The following is a 24,754-nucleotide window of genomic DNA, read 5'->3' as shown; positions in this document are numbered from 1 at the left end:
AAACAAAAACTTTCCAAAATAGAAACTTGCTAACAATAGAAACTTTTTGAAAATGGAAAACTGCTGAAAATAAAAACTTTCAAAAATGAAAACTTACTAAAAATGGAAACTTTACACAAATGAAAACTTACTAAAAATGGAAACATTCCAACATGGGAACTTACTAAAAATGGAAAGTTTCAAAAAATGGAAACTTACTAAAAATGAAAACTTTCTAAAATGGAAAAATATTGTTAACCAATCGAATATTACATCTTTGAATTTCAATTTATTTTCCAAATCCTCATCCCAATTTTAACAATTCCAATACAAATCACTCAGTTAATCAAACGAGGGTTTCATTTCCAAATTAACAAACAATGATTTCAAAAGAATGAAATTCATTCATAGATGTCTTCGAAAACAAAGAACAATAAATATGCAAACAAGGGTTGCAACCCATAAGAATTTTGAAAATAGAAACACAATAGACACGAAGAAGACAAAAATTTGAAGGACAAAAAACAACTGTACAAATAAACCGTGAGATCCTACCTGGATATGATGCTAAAATGATAGACGCACAGAACACGCAACAATTCCCTTTTTCTGAAAACCATCCTCTCTGAAAATTGCTCCTCCAAAACTTGTGGAATTGTATAATGAGCTCTAGATTTCTAATAAAAAGTTCTCCCTAAATTTGGGATTCTGATTGTGCAATCACGAGAGGGAACTCGTTGATCAATTACTATTTATTACTTTATTACCTTTTACCTTTTCATGCACAACTCTTTTAGATATTTAATTACAAAATATCTTTATTTAAATTAATTTGCTTTCTCTCACTATATTTTAATTTCATGCATACGCTTTATGTAATTTAATTAAAATAATCTTCATTAAATAATTGCTTACTCTCTCTTATTAATTACAAGACACTTTATATCATATTTATTAATTTAACTAATAATATTATTTAGAGTTTATTATTAAAATACAACTCTTAAATAATAATTATTAAATTAAATAAATATAAATACACTTAAATTAGAACTTTGATAAAATCTTTAAAATTAACTCCTTTATTTAAATAATTCACGAGACATTTTTTTAATAATATATTTATTAACTTAATTTATAAAATTATTTAGAGTTTATTATTAAAATTAAACTCCTAAATAATTATCTTTAAATTAAATAAATATAAATATGTTAAAAATAGAACTTTAATATAATCTTTCAAATTTAATTTTTTTATTTAATTAATTTCTCAGTTAATTAAATATAATTAAATATCAAATTTCTTTATAAAATTTCTATTAAATTAAATTATTAAATTATCTTTTAATTTGATTTAACTATATCAAAAAATCACAATAGACCCACAAAACTAAATAATGACAACTAAACTGAAGACAAAGGACAAAATCAAACTCCAGAGTCAAAATCATGAATTCACGTCACTTTATAGATTCAGACAGGTAAATTAGCTCAGATACTTGTCCTACTTTCTAAGACAATTGGCTTATGATTTAGGAGTTGGACTCAAGAGTTATCTCCCCAGTCATACCATTGAAATACTGTGATAGGGTACGCTCATCCTGACAATTCAGGGAAGTCGATACCTGGTATTTGCCATCTACATAAGATCCATAAATGTACAAACATAATATTCTAAACTAAATAGGCAATGGCAGGAAGTAGTTCATTGTGTAGATCCCGACTAGCAAGTGACTGCGACTCCCTTCCTCAACTACATTAGAAATGTCAAACATAAAGAAAACACACATGCACACCATACACATGCAAGTATGGGGTAAGTATCCATAGAAACCACATAAAATAACATCATTACATAACTGAGAGTCACTACATGAACATATATATCATCATCGAACAATCACACATACATGAAATAACTAAGTAACTTAATATATAATCAACTGAGTATAAAACAACATCTAATCAAATTCGGTAACTAAGTATCGATAATCATAAAACACGATTATAAAACTAACCTAAAAGAATTTGACACTACAACATAAAAGTCAAGTAGGGGTAGGCATTACATTACTTCACTCCTAAACCCACCTTTTAGAGTTAATCCATGATTAACTTCTAATCTACGTGATTACAATCCTATTAGCACTAATTGGTTTCTCACATATGTGTGAGCAACTCTTCCCAAGGAAGCTACGCAACTTCCTTATATTCTTGAACTATATTCTTACACTTTTTTTCATCACTCCTTTCCCTAGTGTCACTCATACGTGTGTGAGAAACCTTGAGCCTTTCAAACCTTAAATACTCATCTTGTCTTAAGTTTGACTTTTTGCATAGCTTGTCTTTAGCCCATACGTCCCCTATATGACTCCTATGTGGATGCCACATATGTTCCACCTCATACAATGCCCTCGACTTTCTCCAAAAATCTGTAAATAGGAGCCTTGCTTAGAGCATTCCATCCATATTTCCATTTGTAGAATTATAATGCTAGTTTTAATCCATCAATTTTCATTGTAGATATGCTACTTTATTTTCAAGCATTATAGATTTTAGAAATATAATGTTAGCTTGATTTCTTAGCTTTGAATCTTCATAACATGTTAGCATAATCTTGAAACCATGTTAACTTGATAGTTTGCATTTTCACACTAGTTTCATGCTCTCATCATTTTGGATCAATATTGCAAGTTAGTTCCTTAGACCAATCTTGTAGTCATTTGATCTACATTTATTTTGCATTTGGCTTCATATCCATCTTTGTAAGCTTTGATTGTTTGGGGATTAATATATTGTGTTGGGAGAGCACACCCACATTTCTCCATAATGATCAAATCAAAAGGATTGAGGGTGCTTCCATTTTAGTTCAATATGACGTTATACATTGACTTGTTGTGTACGCACGTATTTTTTAACTAATGTTTTCTTATTTACGCATGCCAATAGAGATTAAACTTACACATACACATATATTCATGTTATATAACTGAATTGGCATATTAAAAGAAATCTAGTTTTACACAAGCATTTGTGTAAAGTCTTAATTTTTATCCCAAAGTTGTAATATAAATGGCTTCATTTATAGATATTTTGTCAAACACTTTGAATGCAAGCCATTATAAATAAATTTTGATTATAGTCACTTAGAATTGTTCAATTAAATTTTTTATATCATTTATTTGTCATATCAACATTCATAAAATAGATAAAATATTTTTTCTAATAGTAAGAAAATATCCAAAAGAGCTAAAATGTATATAGATATAACCTACTAATCCAAAAAATAGAATTACATGAGCAAAGTAAATTTCTATTTCTAACCCCACAATAGACACGCAAATTTTCAATTGTGCCAAGATAACATGTGAATGCGAGTAGTAGTAGAAACCTTTGAAACAACAACAAAAATATCCCTTCAATCAATAATAAACTCTATAACCATGCCCAATGACGTGTGTACAATAGGTGACCAACTTTGACATGATCGAAAATGCTCCAGATATGATTGTTTAATCATATGAAATCAAACAATCCTTATTACAACCCAAAACCACCAACATAAAGATAGATATAGATGCCTCATCAAATTAGGGTTTAAAACCACCAAAACTATAAAGATATATTCATATTTGCTTGCAAATCCTTCTAATATTCAATATTTCTTAATATCATTAATAATATTGTATCAATTTGCACACCTATAAAATCTAGATGGATTCATCTCTAAATATTTTTTTCCCCCAAAACATGACCTTAAACAAATCAAATAATATTAACTAGGTAGGAATCTTTCACCGTTGAAACTAATCTTATCTTTAAGTTTAATCTGGGGTGAAAGTGATGAACACCCACATAGAGCAATAAGGATTGAAAAAATGCTATTTGAAATGACTAACGCTCGAAGAAAGTTGGACATTATAATTGTATGACTAAATTTTTTCTATTTTAAATTATTCATATACATCCAAGAGCTTGGCTTGTAAAATTATGCGTCCCCTTATGACAAACAAACAAGTCCACACAGTTATTCATAAATATTTGGCAATAATACATTACATATCAGTGGCCATAGAAGAAGTCAAGAAAGAGTATGTGGATTAATTATTATAAGGATTCATAGATACAAGAAAGTTTGAGATCATGGAGTAGTCTTAGATTGCCAAACTCATTCCTAAGTAATGTCACCACAATATTCTATGTTAAAAGCAATTTTGAGTTTTAGATTATTTATTCTTAATCTTGAGATGTTCTAGAGTAAGATTTTCATGAATAATGAAGTTATATATATTAACATTTATCACATTTAATTACCGTCACACATTATCAAAACAATAATATCCAAATATCATTATCAATTGGTCTAAATTACATCTTATTGTATTTCTTTGTTGAGGGAAATCAATAGGGAGAGCACAACATTTTGGAACTTAGCTATAGATAAGACTAACACCATGTTATAAACCACTTGTGGTGATGTATAAAGCCCAAACAAGTATGCTAATAGAATAACTATGATGCCAATAATTAATCTTGAGACCTTTGTGGAAAAAGCCCAAAGCTTTCAACCAACTACACCACCTCTTTGAACTATACATTTTATTGCATTAGCTTGAACTAAACTTTCAAAATGTTTTTTATTCACAATAATATTATAAACAAAACTCACCTATACAATGTTAACTTTACTAAACTTTAAACAAATTATTTATACTAACAATAATAATATAACACAAATTTACATTTAAATAGCAAAGTCATAGTTGACAAATATTAGTAATGACAACAATAGGTCTCTATTTACAAGGTTCAAGATGATTATGGATGATCATGTATTTTGTACAATTCCAAAGTTGTTTCTAGAATCGATTGCCTAAATACTTTTGCATCAAAATTTCATATCATTCCTATGCTCTCTTCATGTTTATCTCGACGATGGATCACAAAGTATGATTCAAAATAGTGATGTAAATATATTTACATAATCAAATCTAGAAACAACATTGCAAATGATCTCATAGATTGTGGAAATCTACTTGCTCTTATGCATTTTGTACTGTTGAAAACAAAAAAACTTTTCTCTTATTTTTATGTCTATAAATTGCTTCTTAATTTCAATGCAAATTGAATCTCTCTAACCTTGTAACTTGACTAAGTCTCCTTTAAATGTTTTCTTCTATATATTATTTTCTATTCATTTATATAATTTTAAAATTATACCATTATAATTGACCTAACTATATATCTTTAGGATATCAAGAAAGGCCAACAACACCATCTAAGATCCATAACGATTTATACCTACGCACCGAATTCTACTTAAAACTTTTAAAAGCCAACTTAAAATATTTGAAACTACTGAGATAACCTGCATTATATGAACGAACATTTCACCGTTCTCCTTAGCTCTTCATTATTAATTATAAAATCACCAAAGAACTAGAGAGAACTTTAGGCGCTAGTAAAATTTAGTTGGTATTTTGGGAAGTTTGGTTTCATGGTCAAATATAGTGACATCCAAAAATTGAGTGATATTCGAAGAAGAAACAAGGAAAAATGGCGTGTTTAGGTGGAGAAATAGAGAAAGGGCGGACGGAGTAAACAAGGAGGCCGCAAGTGTTATGAAGTGTTTACGTGTAGCTATAACAACATCTACCTACCACATTAATTTGCCCACCCTCCTTATTTGTGGGAAGCAGAGCAAAAGTCATTGAATTGGACTGGAGGAGGCCTGAAGAAGAAGACAATGGCTGCTTCATGTGCTTGCAGCTTCCTGCAGAGTATGTAGTCTCTACCCTGTTTTGGGTTCTCTGATTTATTCTCGTATTGTATTCAGTAAAGTAATGGTTTTTGATGTTTTCGACTGAATCTAAGTAGCAGGGGTTAGTCTGAACTTTTGATTTTGAGATTTTGATGTGGACTTTCGGCGCTTAGAATAACATTTTTGGAATAGGCTATTTTTTAAAGCTGGAACGCAAAAGAACTAGTTGATAATTAAATTTGAAATCGGTCCGCTTAAAAGCTTGTTGCTAAAGATCATGTAAAAATTTGAAAGGGGTCTGCTTGGGGGATTATTTATAAGAGGGCAACAAAATGAAATCTGTTGTAAAGAACTGAATATAACTACTGGATCGGAGCATCATGAGCTCTTTCATCCTGAGTAACGTTATTTACAAAACTATTCCATGACATTTCATAATGGCTATTTTGATTGGTACAATCACGTTAAAGGCAGTGAGAATGGAAGATAATGAATTATTTTAGATCTAAAATGCTATTAATGTGTTTAGTACATTGTATTTGTTCATATCAAGTTATCAACCCAGGTGTATGGGGACTTTGGACTTCCGGGGATCTTGGCAAGCCACTTTTCCCCTTGGAATTTCTTTGTCAATGATTGTAAATAATGGTGGGGAATTCAACCAAACCTGCATAAAAGACAAAGACTGTCTGTTATAATGTATTGGATATTTATGTTGCTTCGCTTCTCAGATCTTCTTTAAGATTTTGGTGCGTTGGATAGGCTTGTCCCTACCAGCAGAGTGATGTTTGCTATCTAGCTCATGTTTCTTCGTGGACAAGAAGGGTTGATGGATTAGCGCGAAATTATTCTTCTGCCTTGAGTTACGCAAGTTCTTTTTTTCACCCTTCAATCCTTTTTGATTTTGTTTATCTTTGAGTTAGATCTCTTCCAGTAGGAATCCGTATAGTTTGTACGTATTTGTTTATGATGTTTTTTCCGTGTGCTGTATCAATGTATGGCAACTTTTATGTAAGTTTGAAGTAAAGTTTAGATTTTCTCTAATGTATCTTGTAAAATTAGATCTTGGAGCAGTAAATTATTTGTTTCTACTAATTCTTTGTAAGGTCCCTAGATTTTTTTTTTTGATTTAGACATGTTGGTTTATAAGAGCTATAACTGTTTGTGTTCTTAATACTCATAGAACAGCGTTAGCTTCTATTGTTAAGCTATTGTTTAGTAGCCCACTTTCCCAGAAAGATGTGGGATTTCTTGCTGAGAAGCTGCCAGAGAGAAACACAAACTTACCAGTTTTGAGGGCAAACATAGGCTTTGCGCAATCCACTACGACTGTGGCACCTCATTGGGCCTAAATGGCTTAAAAAAGGTTTTATCTTCCTTCTCTACCTTTGAAACCAGAACCTCCCCTTCCTTCATAACCACATGTTTCTTCTTTGCCTTACAGTCTTAATGAATTTTGTTTACAAATTTTGCTTCAGTTCTTTGTAGTCAATATCTCTGAGAAGTTACCTTTTAAGTAAGGGCCCATTGTTAAATTTTGTTACGGTTTCCCTTTTTCTTCTATCTATCTTCTTCTTTTCCTTAGAGTATTCTGTTATATCTCATCCACCGAATGCACCTTCGGTAAAGTCAAAGACCCTTCGAATTGGACTTGCAGACTACTTTAGTACCTGGCTGCTTCCTGCTTAAATTCGGAACCTATCTGAATAGTTTTTGCTGTTAATCAAAGGATACAAGATCTGATCTCAAATGCTTAATGAATTTTGTTCACAGTCTTTTCATTCTCTTTTCTTTCACTTTGCATATTATGTATTCAAACTTCAAAGTGCTAAATAGTATGTCAACTGGGTCAGTGAGAACTGAACAAACTGGATTTACTCTTGTAGCCTTCACAAACTATGGATTTCTATTGAATTTCCATTCTAATTATTGTAAAATCAAGAACACATGATTATTATAGATTCAAACACAAAATAAACTTGAAAGAAGAGCACAACCTTCCAAAGGAATGACACACTGTAAGCACGAATTCTATATTAGAGAAACCCTTAAATAGGTAGAAAGCTCCAGAAGAATGAGCTTATTGTCTTCATGCAATTGTCTTCCAGTCCAATGCAATTGATTACAAATCCCCAAGGGCAAATGTGAGCTTCAACAAAGCTACAACTAGCTCACAATTATCTGCAACATGTTCTCGCACCGTAGAGAGCTCCGTTTTCACACTTGCAAAAGTCAACATTAACATAACACGGGTTTTGATGGGAGTCATTTCTTTTTAATGCGATGCTCTAGTCTTCTATGAGGTCTCCATGTACTTTCTTGTCTCCAAAAGGAAGATTCAATGTTGGGGATTCAAAATGATTTGTCAAAAACTGTTCATATTCCATTGTGATGAATTGCTGCATCCAATATGAACATTTTTAAAGACATTGTGATCAAGATGTTTTTCGCCACTTTCGCCATGAGGTAATTTTACAATTTGTCTTAATATTCCTGTCCATTTCACATGATACAATGTGGGAAATCAATGAACACTTGTTGTTTAATGCAACTTCACAACTGGAAATGTCAACACTTGACCTCTTTGTCTATCAACTGGACCCAGTTAATGAATCATACCTCCTTGTTGAAGAGGTTTTTGGTCACCAAATACCTGGGACTGAGCAGGTGAGGAAATTTTTTCCCACATCTTCTTTGGGATACTCGTTTGCCTTAAATTGTATTTTTCCTTTCAACCCCGCCAACCGTGTTTCATATTATCTATTTGTCTTCCTTACCTTCGTCATGTCCAAGATCAAATTACTTTCCAGCTTCTCTAGATCACTTGGAGCCAAGCTATTTTTGGAATGTAAAGCCAAGTCCTCTTCTTCATCTAGAATGGAAGCTTCAAACCATTGATTACTGGGAACATCTTCAAGGAGGGAGGCAAATCTAACTGAAAAATATTTCTCCCCCTTGTTCCACAATCTGAATAAAGCCATACCTGATAGGACTCAACTTCTTCTGTGGTCCTTGGAGTCTTTCCTTGTCCAGATGCATCCACACTTTGTCTATCTTGGAACTTATGTTCAACTTTGTTTATACTTAGCTTGTAACTCCTTGAATTTGTACTGTTCATGAAGATGAATTTGCTGAATGTTGCCAATGTATTGTTCACTCTTTTGGACTTCATTATTTGCATTGCATTGCCCTCCGTTCGACTCTCCCATTGAGAAACTGGACTAGGAGGTAGTTCGTGGAAGAGTGGACTCCTTTGATGCTAGAATGTTCAATATACAACAAAATGTCTTTGCAATTCTGATACCCATTTGTATGCAATCCCAAGAAGTCAAAAAGAAAAAAGGTGTTTGCAACGATCCAATGGCATCGTGTAATTTCCTTACAAAAATGCATTGTTAGAAAATGATCAACTAGAGTCGTTAGAGCCATTTAACAATCACTCGTTACAAGTGACCATCTTTATAACTTGACACTCTTATAAGAGCAATGATTAATGTGTATTTGGTGCGTCTAGTTCCCTTTAAGTTTATATCCAAAGAATATGGTGCCATGGGCCAAGAGTGTAATGTCATTTTCAGTCATTAAGAGGAATTTTCTACTCATTGATGGGCTTAATTATGCCTTTAGTTAAATGAAGGAACAAAGTTTGTGACTATGTCACGGAAAGATATATGCATCTATAGCCAGAGTTACTTGGACTAAGTGTAACTTTAATGAATGCAACTTACTTTTGGAAGGAATTACTAATCTATGAATGTAAATTGTTGAAATATTAAGTACTGAAATCAGAAAATGCAGTAAATTGTAAAATACTGAAGCAAAACTAAAGTAATTCTAAGAGGTCTGCATGCACCATGAAAAATAAAATATCAGATCTCTTAAATTAGAAACAGTTGAAACATAACTGCATAAATGTAATAAATAATAAATATGCACTCTTAAAAAATGTCAAACATAATCAGCGACGCAAACACACAAAATGATCAGCCTATCACTAAGAGAAGCCATCAACCACCATCCTTCCTGAGAGGCTTCTTCCCAAGAATATTGGGGCATGTTATTCCCTCTATGCTTCAACTTTTTGTAGCAATCAGAAACAGAGTGGAATTGTTGTAATAAGAGTCTATTCAGAAAAATCTTCTCAAATCTCTTTTTGTTCCAATCTTTGTCTAGTCTTCTTCCTCTTAAAGTCCAGTGAAGGAGAATAGGTAGACAGATTGTCCTCAACAAACTGTTTAAACTTTAAAGCAAAGGGATTCACAACAATCTTGCCCCAACAAAATCTGTTGTGGTTGTAAGAGTCCCAAGAAACTTTCTAATCATCCCAATATCCATACAACCAAACCAAAGTAATTTTTATTTACAAGGAACTGTTAATATTTAATTAAAATTTAAAAATAAACAATGTGGAAAGTACCTTGTTTCTGACCATGATTAACTAATTATTTAGCCGGTTAAAGTGTAGCTTACTGGAAAAATGACTTAACAGTAACAAATTACGGCTCGCAGTATGTTGCAAGTGCACCTGCAGCAAGCTGCAATTTAACTTGCAATGAGCTGCAAGTTACTATTACAATCCCTGCAAAACCTTAGAATGGACCTTCTTAGTCTGGTTATTGGAAACCAACTTATGAGCTCCCCTGCTGTAGCAATTGGAACACTGACACTATGGACAAGATATTATTTATGAGAATAATTAGCAAGCAAATTTTAACTTATAATTTTTATCAGAAGTTACTAATCCGTCAATAGCCCTTAAATATCAAATTATTACAGAGCACAACTATGATATTATTAAAATGGAAGAATGGGTCATAAAATAAAGTGAAAAGAAGGAAAATGTACTGAAGACATGCTGTAGATATTATAATATTATAATGTTTCTTTAATGGTCATCTTAGTTAGTCTTTAGTTTATTAGGTAGTTTCTATTTTCATCTTTAATTCACGATTGTTTTTTTAGAAACATCGTCTTTGTAAATCTATATAAGGAGCTTTTGTTTAATACAACTACAACAACATTGATTTACCATAATATGGTATTAGAGTAGGTCGATGGGATTTCATAAAATTTGGCAGATTTTTTAAGGAAAATTGGAGCATCTTTTGATTTGGATTTTTTTTTTCCAAAAATTTGCTTTTCGAATTTTACAAATAAAAATTGCTAGAGGTATTTTATGAAACTTTTGTGGTTTGTCTTTGAGACTTTTTGCTGGAAATTTGCAAGCTTGGTTAAGGTTTTTTGATTTTTTAGGGCTGCATGTACTTGCATATGCTGGTTGACCATGTGAAGTCTCGTGTTTTGCCGCCCTTGCTAAATTTCTTATGGGTTTTCATAATTTTTTCCCTTAAAATATTTTAGATGGGTTTTCATATTTTTTTCTCTTAAACAAATTTCTTATGGGTTCCTATAAATTCTCCCTAGTTTTTTTTTTGATTGTGTAATTCACAAAGTCCCGTGGGATTCCTTGTGGGTTTTGTATTCTATTATCCGTGTCTTGGATTCTATTTGGTTATGATTGATTTTTCACCTCAAAATTCATGTTGGGCTTGGATCACATCTTCACTTCAAAAATTGTGTTGTGTTTTCGTCAAATTTTCTCCTATAAAATTGTGGCTTTTTGTAGTTGTTTTGGAGCATCATGCTCACTTGCAAAGTTTGGAGGGTTTGCTGATTTTTCCTCAAAATCGTGTTAGCTGTTCTTAGTGTTTGTGTTTGTCTTCAAGTGATAGGGAGACTCCCACACTGAGTTCCTCTGATCTCCTCACAAGGCCACCTCTTAGACTTGCTAGGGTTTTCTCTCTTTCTATAACCGTGTACCCCTTGTGAAATCCAATCCGCTTTCCCTTTGTTCTCTCGAGTCTCTCTACCACTTCAACCTATTGCTTCCTTGAGCTCACCATAGTAAGTTCACTCAACACCCCTTGGAAAATCCAAGCCACTTACCCCTTGCTCATTAGAGTTTCTCTACCACTTCAACCTATTGCTTCCTTGAACTCACCATGGTAAGTTCACCCAACAACTATCTTGTTCACTCACCATCATCTTGCAAGAGTAATTGGCTTCTAGTCTCACAATTCAATCACATTTGGTGCCATTTTGCATGGTCTTGACATACTCCTGCTACCGATCTCCAAATTTCCTAGTTTTAGGACTTTTTAGGTCTAATAGACCCACTTAGGTCTCCTAGTTGAGTTTTTGGTTAATAACTCTTAAACTTCCTAGAGGAGTCTATGAACTAATCACCGATGCAAATACCCTTTTTGGAGATTGAAAGGTTTTAAGGTTTTAAGTCCCCATCCTAGTCCGTACTCCTTGGTTATGCACCTTAAGAGGTTTCACAATTGCATTTTAACTGCGTCTGTCTCCCCATCAGTTTGGGGATGGTAAGTAGATTCAAAAGAGAGGTTCGTTCCTAACCTTTTCCATAATGTTTTCCAAAAATGCCCCATGAATTGGTATCTCTGTTAGATACAATGTTAATAGGTAGGACATGAATTTTGATCACCTTCTTAATAAATAGATGAGCAATGTAACTGGCATCATGTGTCACTTTATAGGGAATGAAGCAGTGTTACTCGGGGACGCGTCCCCAATATATTTTCAGCTGTCCCCGTCCGAAAAATGTCTCAGAGACTTTGGGACACCTAGGGGGCTTTGACTTTGATTTCTAGAACAAATTTAATCACAGTTCATAGTCCCTTCAAGATCGGAAAATTACTAAGCATCAATAGACTGCAATAGCATGTAGGGATGTTAATCCTAAAGATGTTAGGCAATTAATTATGAGGTGCAACCAAGATTGATCAGGATTCCCTTGTATGAACCCTAAATTCAGTCAAAGTGGCATAGACTCTTTGCCTTTTGACACTAATAAACCAAATGAGGCATAGTTGTATTTAATTTAAAGTAACACAAATTTGGCATATGAGTTCAGCTGATTCTTATAGTTTAAGGTTCTATTATGTATAAGTACATGATATATCCATGTTTTCATATAAATATTTTAAATTTTTCTATATATTTTAATTTTCCCAATTGTTATATAGCCGTTCCCATTTGCCGCCCCTTGTCCCCAAAATCAACAAAAAATATTGCTGTCCCAGAAACCCGTCATGCTGTCCCCTACCGTCCCTGTCCTAAAAACTTTGGGGAACATAGGAATGAAGTGACTCGTCTTGCTAAACCTGTCAACAACTACATAAATGCTATCAAAACTACTTTTAGTTTTTGGCAACCCAACAATGAAGTCCATGCTCACACATTCCCATGGCCTATTGGGAATTGGCAATGGTTGATAAAGACCAACATTTGATGTAGTACCTTAAGCCTTTTGACATACAATGCATTGCTCAACATACTTCCTAACATCCTTATGCAAGTAATAGAACCTTTGGACTAACTCTAAGGTCTTATTTAAACCAAAATGTCCACTTAGGCTTGCATTGTGTCTCTCCTGTATTAAGTTCTCCCTTATTGATCCTTTAGGAACACATAATTGCCCACCTTTAAACAAAAGTCCATCTTGTAAAGTATAGTCTACATAATCACTATGAAATGGTTGTTGTATTCTTGACACATTATATAGGCATTTGCACAATCTTCATCTTCCTTGTAGAGGTCCTTAAAACTCTCCACTGCTATGCTCTTTAGCTGCACTTCTTGGACTGTGAGCAACCTCCTCAATGTATCAACAACCTTGTTGCATTGCCCCTTTTTATGCTTTATAGTGAAGTTGCATGCCTGCAAAAACTCCATCCATTTGATGTGCCTATGGCTTAATTTATCTTGTGAGTTAATAAAACTCAATGCTTAGTTATCTGTGTCCACAACAAACTCCTTTGGCAAAAGGTAGTGTCTCCACTTCCTAAGTGCTTGGACTAGGGCATAAATTTCTAAACCATAGGAGGAATATCTCTATTTGGCTTCATTTAACTTTTCACTATAGAATGCCATAGATCTATTATCATGACTTAAGACAACACCTAGTGCTATGTTGCTTGCATCACATTCCAATGTTAAGAGCTTTTCAAAACTAGGCAACACTAAAACAGGTTATGTAGCTACTTTCTTCTTTAACATCTCAAATCCCATATCTGCTTCTTTTGTCCATTTTAACTTCACTTTCATACCTCCTTTGATTATATCGAGGATGGGAGCACAAATTTTACTCAAATTCCTTATGAATTTCCTATAAAATTGAGCAAGTCCATGGAAGCTTCTCATCTTAGTAGCTGCTTTAGGAGTAGGCTAGTTAAGAATGTCTTCTACCTTTGATGCATCCATCTTCAAATCTCCTTTAGAGACTACAAAGCCCAAGTATACAAGTTCTTGCTTTAGAACTCACATTTTTTCCAAGTTTATGGTTAGTTGTTCATCATGTAACTTTTTAAGCACAACCTCTATATGTCTAAGATGCTCATCTCCAATTTTACTGAAAATTAAGATGTCATCTAGATAGAGAACAACAAATTTACCAATATAGTCCTTGAGGACTTCATTCATGAGCCTTATGAATGTGCTAGGGCATTAGTGAGTCTAAATGGCATAACACGCCATTCATAAAGGCCTCCTGTGGTCTTGAAAGTTGTTTTCCACTCACCCCTTCCTTTATTATGATTTGGTGTTACCCACTCTTCAAGTCTATTTTGGTGAAATACTGAGCTCTCCCTAGACAATTCATTAAATCTTCAATCCTAGGAACCTATACTTGATTGTTATCTTGTTTATTGCCCTTGAATCAGTGCATAGTCTCCATGTCTGTAACAAGCTAAAATTCCATGCCAAATTAATGAATTGGAAATATCTAATAATAATATTTCTTTTCAAGGTAACATGAAATATAGTTATAACTTCCTATGCATGGATTATCATTTCCTTTCCATTTATACATGAACAAATAAAGAACAATTGAATTAATTGTTTTTAATCCAAATAAAGAGAGACTAACCATATCATCTAACTTAATTGAAAATGCAGAACATAAATATAAAATAGAGTACCCAAATCTCAAATGTTCCATATTATCTATGTATGCTTCAGATATATAATCGTCTTTTGCAATTTCTTTACCTTTATCCTTTGTTTCTTTCACCTTGTCAATGACTTCTTCAGTCTTGACTTCAACTTCACCAAGTTTTCTTTCAATCTGTGCTAATTTTTCCTTGAGGATTCTATTTTCCTCCTCTTGCTCTTGGATCATTTTGGCCAACTCCACATTAGTCACCATGCTTGTGTTACCTACTGATTCAATGAAGGACATTCACAATTCTTTAGTCCAAAGACATTCACAATTCTTTAGCCCAAGTCTTAGGGGCTCTAATACCAATTTGATAGGGAGACTTCCACACTAAGTTCCTCTGAACTCCTCACAAGGCCACCTCTTAGACCTACTAGGGTTTCCTCCCCCTCTCTCTGTAGCCCTATACCCCTTGGAAAATCCAATTCACTTTCCCCTTGCACACTAGAGTCTCTCTATCGATTCAACTTATTGCTTCCGAACTCACTATGGTAAGTTCATTCAACAAATATTCTGACCACTCACCATCATCTTGTAGGAGTAATTGGCTTCTAGTCTCATTGTTTCAGTTACATTTGGTGCCATTTTGCATGCTCTTGGCATACTTATCTTACCTGTCTCCAAATTTCCTAGTTTTAGGACTTTTTAGGCCTAATAGACCTAATTAGGTCTCCTAGTTGAGTTTTTTGTTAATAACTCTCAAACTTCCCAAAGGAGTTTATGAACTAATCACCAATGCAGATACCCTTTTTGGAGACCTTAAAGATTTATAAGGTTTTAAGTCACCACCCTATTTGTACAATACTATACCCGGATACGACCAAAATACAAAGGAAATGAGTTAGGTTTAGTCTTTTAGTGGAAAATCTTCCCAAATGAATTCAACCAAGTTTGATATGACATCTAGGGCATCTCTAAACTCCATGGAACACATCTATACTCTTGGATTGCATTTGCCAATTCACTATTGTAAGAATCATCAAATTGTCGCCGTTTTCACCTAACCAACTTACCATTGTACTTGCCTAGGGCATGAGAGCAAAAATACCAAACTGTGTTTTTTGGACCTGTACAAAAGGGTACATTATGTACATTGACTCTACTTTCAATCCTCCAAGGGTCATAGAATTCCCACGGTTAGATTTCAAGTTGAGTCATTTGTTCAAAACAAACCCTGATCTTGGCAGTGAACAATTTAGTAGGATTGTATTTTTGTTTGACCAAGTAAAACTATTCTCAATGCCACACCAAAACTTGAAATCAAAGAAAACAAGTTAATCTGATTGTACATGTAGAAAATAGGGCAATTTCAATTCATTGACTAGGATTTGCCCAAGCTAAGTCTTGACTATGATGGAATTTCCAAAAAATTAACTGCAATTCAAATCGCTCAATCAACAAAGTGCTTTCCAACCTTGCCAAATTGGTTTGAAAGGCCTTATATTGGCCTACTTCATCTATTCCGACTGATCTTTGGTGCCTATAACTAATTTGACATGAAGTTGCACATTCTCGTAAAAAGTTGTCATGCGACTTGGAAAATTGCAAGAGTTGTCATGACAACTTTATGACAACAGTGTCACTTTTACATTTCCTTCCATCAACTTGATTCCAATTTGTGCAAAATGACCTAGAATCGTGTCTAAAACATGTCTAACATTATTTTGACCCATTTAAGCATTTTGGGATCACTACACTTACTGTGCCAAATTTTGGCCTATCTAGCAACTTTTTGCCACCCAATGACAACTTTTTGTCCAAGTTGACATTGACTCACACATTTACTACCAAACTTCCTAAATCACACCTAGTGAACCACCCAATGATCCTAATTTCACCCATGACCTGGCTAAGATCATTGCAAGCCAAAATTTTAAGGGTTACTACTCAAACCCTAGGTGCTCCTACACCACCAGGGAAGAGCAACTTCATTATCAAACATCAGGTTGGATATTTTGTGATGATTTCTGGTCAGATGTTGTGCTGATTTTTGGAGGGTTAGTGGCAGCCTTATCTCGGTGGCAGATTCAATGGCAGACTCTTGTCTCTTGTTACAAAACATTCTAAAAAAGGGACACCCTTCTCTGTTCGTTTATGGACGAATTTTGACTTCTTGGTCATTAACATTTTGCAGATCTAGGGAGGGTCTCTACAGCAGCAAAATGTTTTGAAGAATTTGTGACCAAAAGACATCAGTTGGACAATGACCATTAAGGGAGGGTATTAGAATATTATAATGTTTCTTTAATGGTCATCTTACTTTGTCTTTCGTTTGTTAAGTAGTTTCTATTTTTTGTATTTAGTTCACAAACATCATCTTTGTAAATCTCTATGAGGAGCTTTCATCTCCTTTGTTTAATACAACTACAACATCATCGATTTACCATAACAATAAAAGTTTAATGTAATGTCCCCCATTTTTAAATTTAATTTAACAAAGATTATTAAACAGTAATAATAAATAAATATTATAACATAATATAAGATGTTAAATTGATATAATATAATATTATATCAATTGATATAATGATAATATGATATAATTGTATATCTGATAAACAAAAATAGAATATTGAAAATGACAATTAAATACACAACAAAATATAATTATAATTATAATTATAGTAATATAAAATTATAATTATAATAAAATTATGAAATTGAAATATAATAATAAATAAATAATTTAATTATAGATTATATATCAAGAGAAATATTTGAAACAATATATCTAACAAAATTCATATTAAAATATATATTTGATATGTAACATTATAGATAACAAATTGAAATACCTAATAAAAATAATGAGTCTACAATGACCATCAAAACAGAACTTGTAGAGGTCATATCAAAATTATATAAATAATGATAACAATGAAAATTCTTAAGAGAGAAGCCAATAGTCACGACTCTTACCTCCATCTGATACGAGCTATATAAAATAGGAGTAATCATTCAGATTTGGGGGGGGGGGGGGGGGGGTGGGGGGAAATGGTTCCAGCAATCACTAATAAGATACATGGCAGTTTGGAATAAAATTCAGAGAACATAGAGGACAAAGATCCAAGTAGGAATATATAGTAAATCATCATCAGTGAATACTTACCCAACCATGTTAGGCACAGGACGTCCAGTACAATCACTGACAACAGATTCATCAAGTCAGTGTGACAGACCAAAGATAGAACATGAATAAATAGCCGCTTTGATAATTACAGCAAAGAAGATATGGAAGAGATCAAAGAAGGAATACATATGGTCGGAGTCATTAACAAGATGCAATGTAATTGGATTATATGGAATCACATGGATATAATACGGCAGAGAAATAATTTGTATGCACAAGATAAAGTTAATCGGTTTGGGATTCATTCAGTCTTGATAAAAATATTATTAGATTATAGATAAACAATACCATCAATTAAGCATTCGAATCAACTCATGGAGGTCTAGTCAACAGCGAACATGGAGAATAGATAACAGTGACATTTAATGAAAGGTAGTAACCGATATAAATCTAATATGAAGGAACATTATGGAACGATCATATCTGGGATATGCTCGCACCAGTCAAAGCATATATTTGGTGATTTTGAATCAAAGGCACACCATAGAGGAATTTAGGATTCCTATAGCAATATATAGGGAAGGAGATAGGTCAAAATCAAGATGCCATCGAAGATCAGAGAACTACGCCCCACACAGTCAGGAACTACAATGGGAAAATATCGACGTCACCTTAGGATTATTGTCCCAGGGCCCATCCAACTATAAAATAGAAGGAATGATCACAATGACAGTAAACTGTATGGAGTAAATATGATGTAATCTATACAGCAGTCCCATAGAATATCTTTAAATACATCAATAAGAGCACGAGTTTATCTGTCAACAATAATGGGTAAGACGGACGGTAATCTGCAGAAGCATTACAAGTTCTTTACATCTAAATATTCACATCTGGAAAAGAGAGAGATCATTAGAGCTGATAATAATCCTTTCACCAATTACAAGGAAACTACAAATGCTCAGAATACAAATACGCACACTCAGGAGTAACTTGTGAAAGGTGATTGTTGGTGAGAGATAGCAGTCTCAGATATAAATAAGAATCAATTATTACGACATAGCTTTGGCAATGAATATATAATTTATGAAAGGAGAGATATATCTAAATCTATTGGTTGATTAGAGTCACTACATATTTTAACAGCCATTATCCTCAGATTTATACATATTGGGCTTATTATACATAATTCATAAACCCACTAAGGAAGATCAAAGACCACCCCATTATCATGAGGTAGTTTATACATATTAGAAATGAAATCATATTTGATGCCAATTGATAAAAGTTCATATGAAGTAACAACTATATACCCATAGAGTTATTACCATATTAAGCATTTCATGAAGTGAAGGACAATATATTAGACATCAGTTTCATCACTAAAAGAAACATTTATTCACATCTCATTGCATACATCAGGTACAAAAACACAATTGCAATAACATACTAAAGACAAGATGATATTTTACATTATAATCTTTCATAGCTATGATAGCTAGGTAAAGATTTACCTACAAGATTATATTGTATATTGAAGTTTTGGATAGAGGCAAGTTTCTTATGGTTTAGGATCATACAATTGCAAAAAGAAGTTCCAACTTTAAACGTTCATCTAAGGGGAACATGACATTTAAAGTATCAACTTGAGGACTCATTTGCATACTCAAAAATCTCCAAATTGTTTGCATGCATGGAGAAGCTGTGTTATAGAAGAATATAAGGCAACATTTGGGCAACTTACATTCTTGGGTATTTCATATGTAAGGCTGGTCAGAAACTTACAGCAATGGGAAATGTGTTTACTTGCATGTTGGGGAGATAAGTTTATTGAAGGTATAAATAATATAAAGTTATTAGTCTAACCACTAATCGAAGAGAACATGAGATTTCATATAAACAACCTTTAGTCATTCTTTTGTGAGTGCATTACAAAAAGCCACACATTTCAACCCATTCAGCTCATAACTTCAATGAAAAAATGAAACAATAAAGTTAAGGCGAATTGTTTTCCTTTTCAATGAAAGGGTCTCTTATGCCATCCTTGGCATGCTTGCTAGGATTGAGCTTAAATGTTTTTCTCTAAATTTACTTTCTATGTGACGGCCACTAGGATAGAAATGTATTTAATGCAGATGCTGTTTTAATTATAACTACCCTTACATATAAAGAACAATCATAGAATATGAGATATCATATAGACAAGCTTTATTCATTCGTTTGTGAGTGCACTACTAAAAGCCATGTATTTGAAGTTTGAACCCATTCAGTGCATAACTACAATAAAAAAATGGAACAAAGCAGTTGTGGCGGATCTTTTTCCCTTTCAATGATAGGGGGTGTGTCATGCCATCCTTGGCATGCTGGCTAAGACAAAGCTTAAAAGTTTTCCTTTAAACTTACTTTCTATGTGAAGGCCTCTAGGATAGAAATGCATTTAATGCGCTGTTATTGAGTTTTTGAAAACTTCTACCTATAAAAGAGCAATCATAAATCTATAATGGTTAGTACATATCAATACGAGGCACAAAATATATGTTTTCTACCTTCTAGGAGACAATGTTTTCAATCTTCTGCGCATTATTTTTCTGGATATTTGTTTGTCTTAGTGATAGCCTTTTAATCGTTGTGTTTAAGGAAATTGCCTGAAATAACCTGTTTCTTTGAATCCATCTATTTGAGTTTTCATCTCTTCGGGTATTTGGCCTTGCTGTTTTTGCACGATATTCAATGTTTTGGAATTCCCATTTTCATTTGAAGCAACAAATAATAACTATTAGCTGTTTTTCTTTTATTGTGTCTTCTTTTGTGACTTTCAAAGTCTTAATTGTTTGAAATTTGAATCTCAGATGCTTTGAAATGCTAAATGTTCATGCATGTTTGATAAATAGAATGGTCAATATGGTGGTGGTCAAATCTGTCTTGAGCATTCATAAATCAATTTCTTGTCTTCAGTCACCTGTTTGGGTTTTATAAGGCACAAGCTTATTCAATCACAATTTTGACTGTTTAACTATAATTTTAAATCCCACTTGCTTAAAGTTGCTTTCTTCAGATGGTTAAATTTGTATTACTTGCAAAGGATGTGATTTTTGTTACTGTTCTGGAAGATATAAATTCTAATACGTGATGTTATTTTTCAGCCATTCAAACTTCTAAATTTTTGTTTCCTCTTGTTTGAGTATTCTATGAATTGATATTCCTGATTTCTCTATGTCTTTTTAGCTTCTCTTGGAACCCGCATACATGTCCAAGGTTTGTGTGACAAAGGTGATGCAAGACAGATGCACTATGGATTCTCGCAAAGATCCTTGCCAAGGCTGGACAGTGGGAAGTACACTAGAACTAACTGCGGAGCACTTTCCACCAGTGGCAGAATCAAATTCAGCTCTCAATCCAATGTCAAAAGTCTACATGCAACATTAGCGGTTGCTTCTGACAGTAAGTGGTCACCACAATGATATACTACAAATTATTTTTCGGTCATAGCAGTATGGTTAGTGAATTGCAAATAGCTTTCATGGGAAAACTGGTGACTTTTTCTTAAAGTAGGCGAGAAAGGGATCTGAGAAATGATTTATAAATATGATGATTGTTCAATGATGGAAAATGGATATACAAATTTGTTACTTCCTTTGCTTCTACTTTAATGAAATTTACTCTTTTCCATCTTATTGAGGATTTCAACACTTAGCAAGAATCAAGGGAAAGATGCCCTGGCCCAAAATTCTTCACTTAATTAATATTGAGAAGGATTTTGGATGGGGAAACCCTATTCAAGTTTTGGTCATGAAAGTGGGGCTTACCTCTTCTTGTTTTAATTAATTAAGCCTTGAATGCTAAGAATAAGATTTCTCTGTCTCTCCACACACACAAACACATGTATACAGAATCCAGATATCATGAAACTGAAATTATTTTGCCAGCTTAATGTTGAATTCAAAGTCTAATCCTATAACTTTCCTTCATAGAAATTTGTTTGCAGGTGGAAAATTGTAAAGTGACTCATTTGAAGTTTTAACTGAGTTTGGTTTTTTGCTAAGTTGCCGGTTCGCGGTTCGGTTCCGGGTTCGGGTTCGAGAACCGGTTCGCTGGTTCGACAAAATTCTGAAAAGGGGTTTGGGTTCGTTAGTACAAAAACATGTAAAATTTTTTTAAAAAAAAAATAAAAAAATAAAAAAAAATATATATATACATCTTTACGAAGCATGAGTTAGAATTAGAATGTGGCATAGTAGCATAAACACATTTGAACAACAAAAAACTTTAAAACAGCATAAACAATATAGTAGCAAACCACAGCGATCATTGGAACCCCTAGTGACTAGATCTCTTCCTTTTCATTTAAAAAATTCATAACTGTATCTGATTAGTTTATGCAGATCAATAGTAAGTTTTAATAAAAATTTCTTCTTTTCATAAATTTATTTACCAAACTCTTATTATGATTAACATAATCGATTGAACGTGGTTAAAGACTAATTAGATCTAGCTTGCAGAAGGTAAATCCCTTTGACCAGCTGAATATTCTTCAATCTCTTTGGGCACAATCTCCCAAGCACTTATCAACAACAGTAAACTGGAAAAAGACCATTCATGGAGGCCTTTGGATAACACAGTCTGACGTCCCAGATTCAATATTCTTTAATACAATTTTTAATATACCTAGAGGAGAAATAATCAGCCAAACAGTGATAGACAATGTGGTAAGTAGCTGCCCCACCTGACCATATTCATGTGACCGTAACTTTCTTCTGCAGGGCAACATTTCCCAATAAAACGTTGTTTATTGTTTAGTGTTTGAAAAATTCATATTGCTACTCAAATAGGCCCTGAAATTCCTCGAAATTGGTCATGGTGGTCGCCACATGTTGAGCATCTTCTCTTGTGGGTGTCTCAAATTTAGTAGCATTTTGATTCAAATAGAAAGTGTTTTACAGCTAGGGATTACTCAACACTAAAAAACTGTGGCATTGTAATGCCTACCAACCTAGACCCAAGATGTATCAACATAAATTAAATTAAAACATGCTATAATGTGAAAAATTTATATGTGGTTCTCCTGGGTTCGAACCCTGGTCCGAAATTTTATATGTGGTTCTCTTGGGTTCGAACCTTGGTTTGAACCAGATCGAACCAGGCCTCCAGGTCGAACCCAGGTCGAACCCAGGTCGAACCGGACCAGAACCACGAACCGGTTCGAACCGGTTCATGGTCCGGAGGGGGGGGGGGGAGGTACCCGTGCAACTTAGGTTTTTTGTTTCTTTTGTATAATTTCCTAGATGGTAAAAATTTGTAAGAAGACCCCTTTCAGTTATTGAAATCTCATTACCGAAAGCATTCAGAGACTTGGATTGAAATATGTCAATTTTGAGTGATTCCTGGCACACCATAGGATGCATACAGCAAAGAATGCATTAACAAGGGTTGCACGTCAAACATTTCTCTCACAGAGGAAGAATGCATTAAGCAGATCTTCACGATGATGTGGCTCACTCTGAAACACATATCAGCCTTCTCACCTCCTCCAAGGTTTCTTCTGATGAAATGTTAGACTCTGTCTGAATCTGATATCGACCTTTTGACCTCCTCGTCCAAGGTTGTCTGTGATGGATCATCGGACTCCCTCTGAATGTTAATTCTTCCTCTTCGAAAAAGCTGATCTAGATATGTGCCACCAACTCAGCCTCATGGCAGCAAGCTGTCTCCATTCTTTAGCTTGCATGACTTTCACAAAGGATGCATCCTTCTCTTCTATTGAGTGATCCTTGATCCAACAAGTATCAATCTATCCAAGAATATCACGATCTAGATGTCTGCACAAAGGCCTTTCAGCGTACACACATGGAACTCCATCCCATGAATCATAGTCCTCTCACTGCTACAATTTCCTGATCACTAGAGCAACCATCTTGTCATGGTCTATTCCCTCTAAAACAATATGACCAAGATCCTTGGAATTCAACTGAAGCAAATTGTTGAGTTGCTCCCTCTGAAGTTAAGGTTTTTGCAGATATATACTCTTCAGAAAAGACACTTTCTCATAAATTTTCAAACATGAAACTCTCATTGCAGCAAGCTGTCTCTATTCTTCAGCTTGCATGACATTCACAGAGGATGCATCCAGCTCTTTTCTTGAGTAATCCTCAATCCAACAAGTATCCATCTATCCAGGAATATCACGACCTAGATGTCTGCGTAAAGGCCTTTCATCCTACACACATGGAACTCCATCTCATGAGTCATAGTCCTCTCACTGCTACAATTTCTTGATTACTAGAGCAACCATCTTGTCATGGTCTATTCCCTCTAAAACAATATGACCAAGATCCTTGGAATTCAACTGAAGCAAATCCTCTTGCTGCTCCCTCTGAAGCTCAAGTTTTTGCATGTACTTTCTCTTCAGGAAAAACTCTTTCTTATAAATTTTCAAACATGAAGCTCTCTCCCACTTTTATTCAGCACTTCAGTAACATACCCACGTTTGAATTCTTGCACCAATCCATTGTCTGCCCTTTGATGGATGCACCAGCAAAAGAAAATAGAAATGGCTGATCCAGGCTTTGCATTTTCTTTTGCCAATTCACAATCTCAGAGTGCTTGGCAGGACGAAAGTAAGTTGAATAAGGAATATTTGGGAATGTCTCTTAATTGCAATAAATGATTGCTAATTCTAACAAACACCAGTTACTTCTGCTCATTCATCACATTATACAGCCTGTGTTTATTAGCAACACATGTTTGTATGCTGCAGTCACAACCGTGTGCAAGTCTGGCTGTTTTATTTATAATTTCTGATAACAATAAATTGTAACCTGATAATGTTTACCTTCAGAAATTTACAGAATGTTGATAATCTTGTTCAATGCCTATCAAACATATCAGAATACAATAATTCACATTCAATAATTCACTTACAGCACTG

General features: G+C 33.8%; 1 protein-coding gene across 1 annotated transcript in view; it reads left to right on the top strand.

The window, feature by feature from the left end:
• The first annotated feature begins 5,654 nt into the window (after positions 1–5,654).
• Positions 5,655–24,754, top strand: part of LOC149548632 (uncharacterized) — a 53,906-nt gene continuing 34,806 nt past the window's right edge. Inside the window, exons 1-2 of the mRNA XM_089792541.1 lie at positions 5,655–5,759; positions 21,055–21,270. Of these exons, the coding sequence (XP_089648667.1) occupies positions 5,726–5,759; positions 21,055–21,270 (250 nt within the window). The 5' untranslated portion in view covers positions 5,655–5,725. The remainder of the gene's footprint in view (positions 5,760–21,054; positions 21,271–24,754) is intronic.

The sequence above is a fragment of the Cupressus sempervirens genome, chromosome 7 (genome assembly GCF_028749045.1).
Source record: "Cupressus sempervirens isolate cs-2001-9-10 chromosome 7, ASM2874904v1, whole genome shotgun sequence".
Taxonomy (NCBI): Eukaryota; Viridiplantae; Streptophyta; class Pinopsida; order Cupressales; family Cupressaceae; genus Cupressus; species Cupressus sempervirens.
This window is presented reverse-complemented; position numbering and strand designations above follow the sequence as displayed.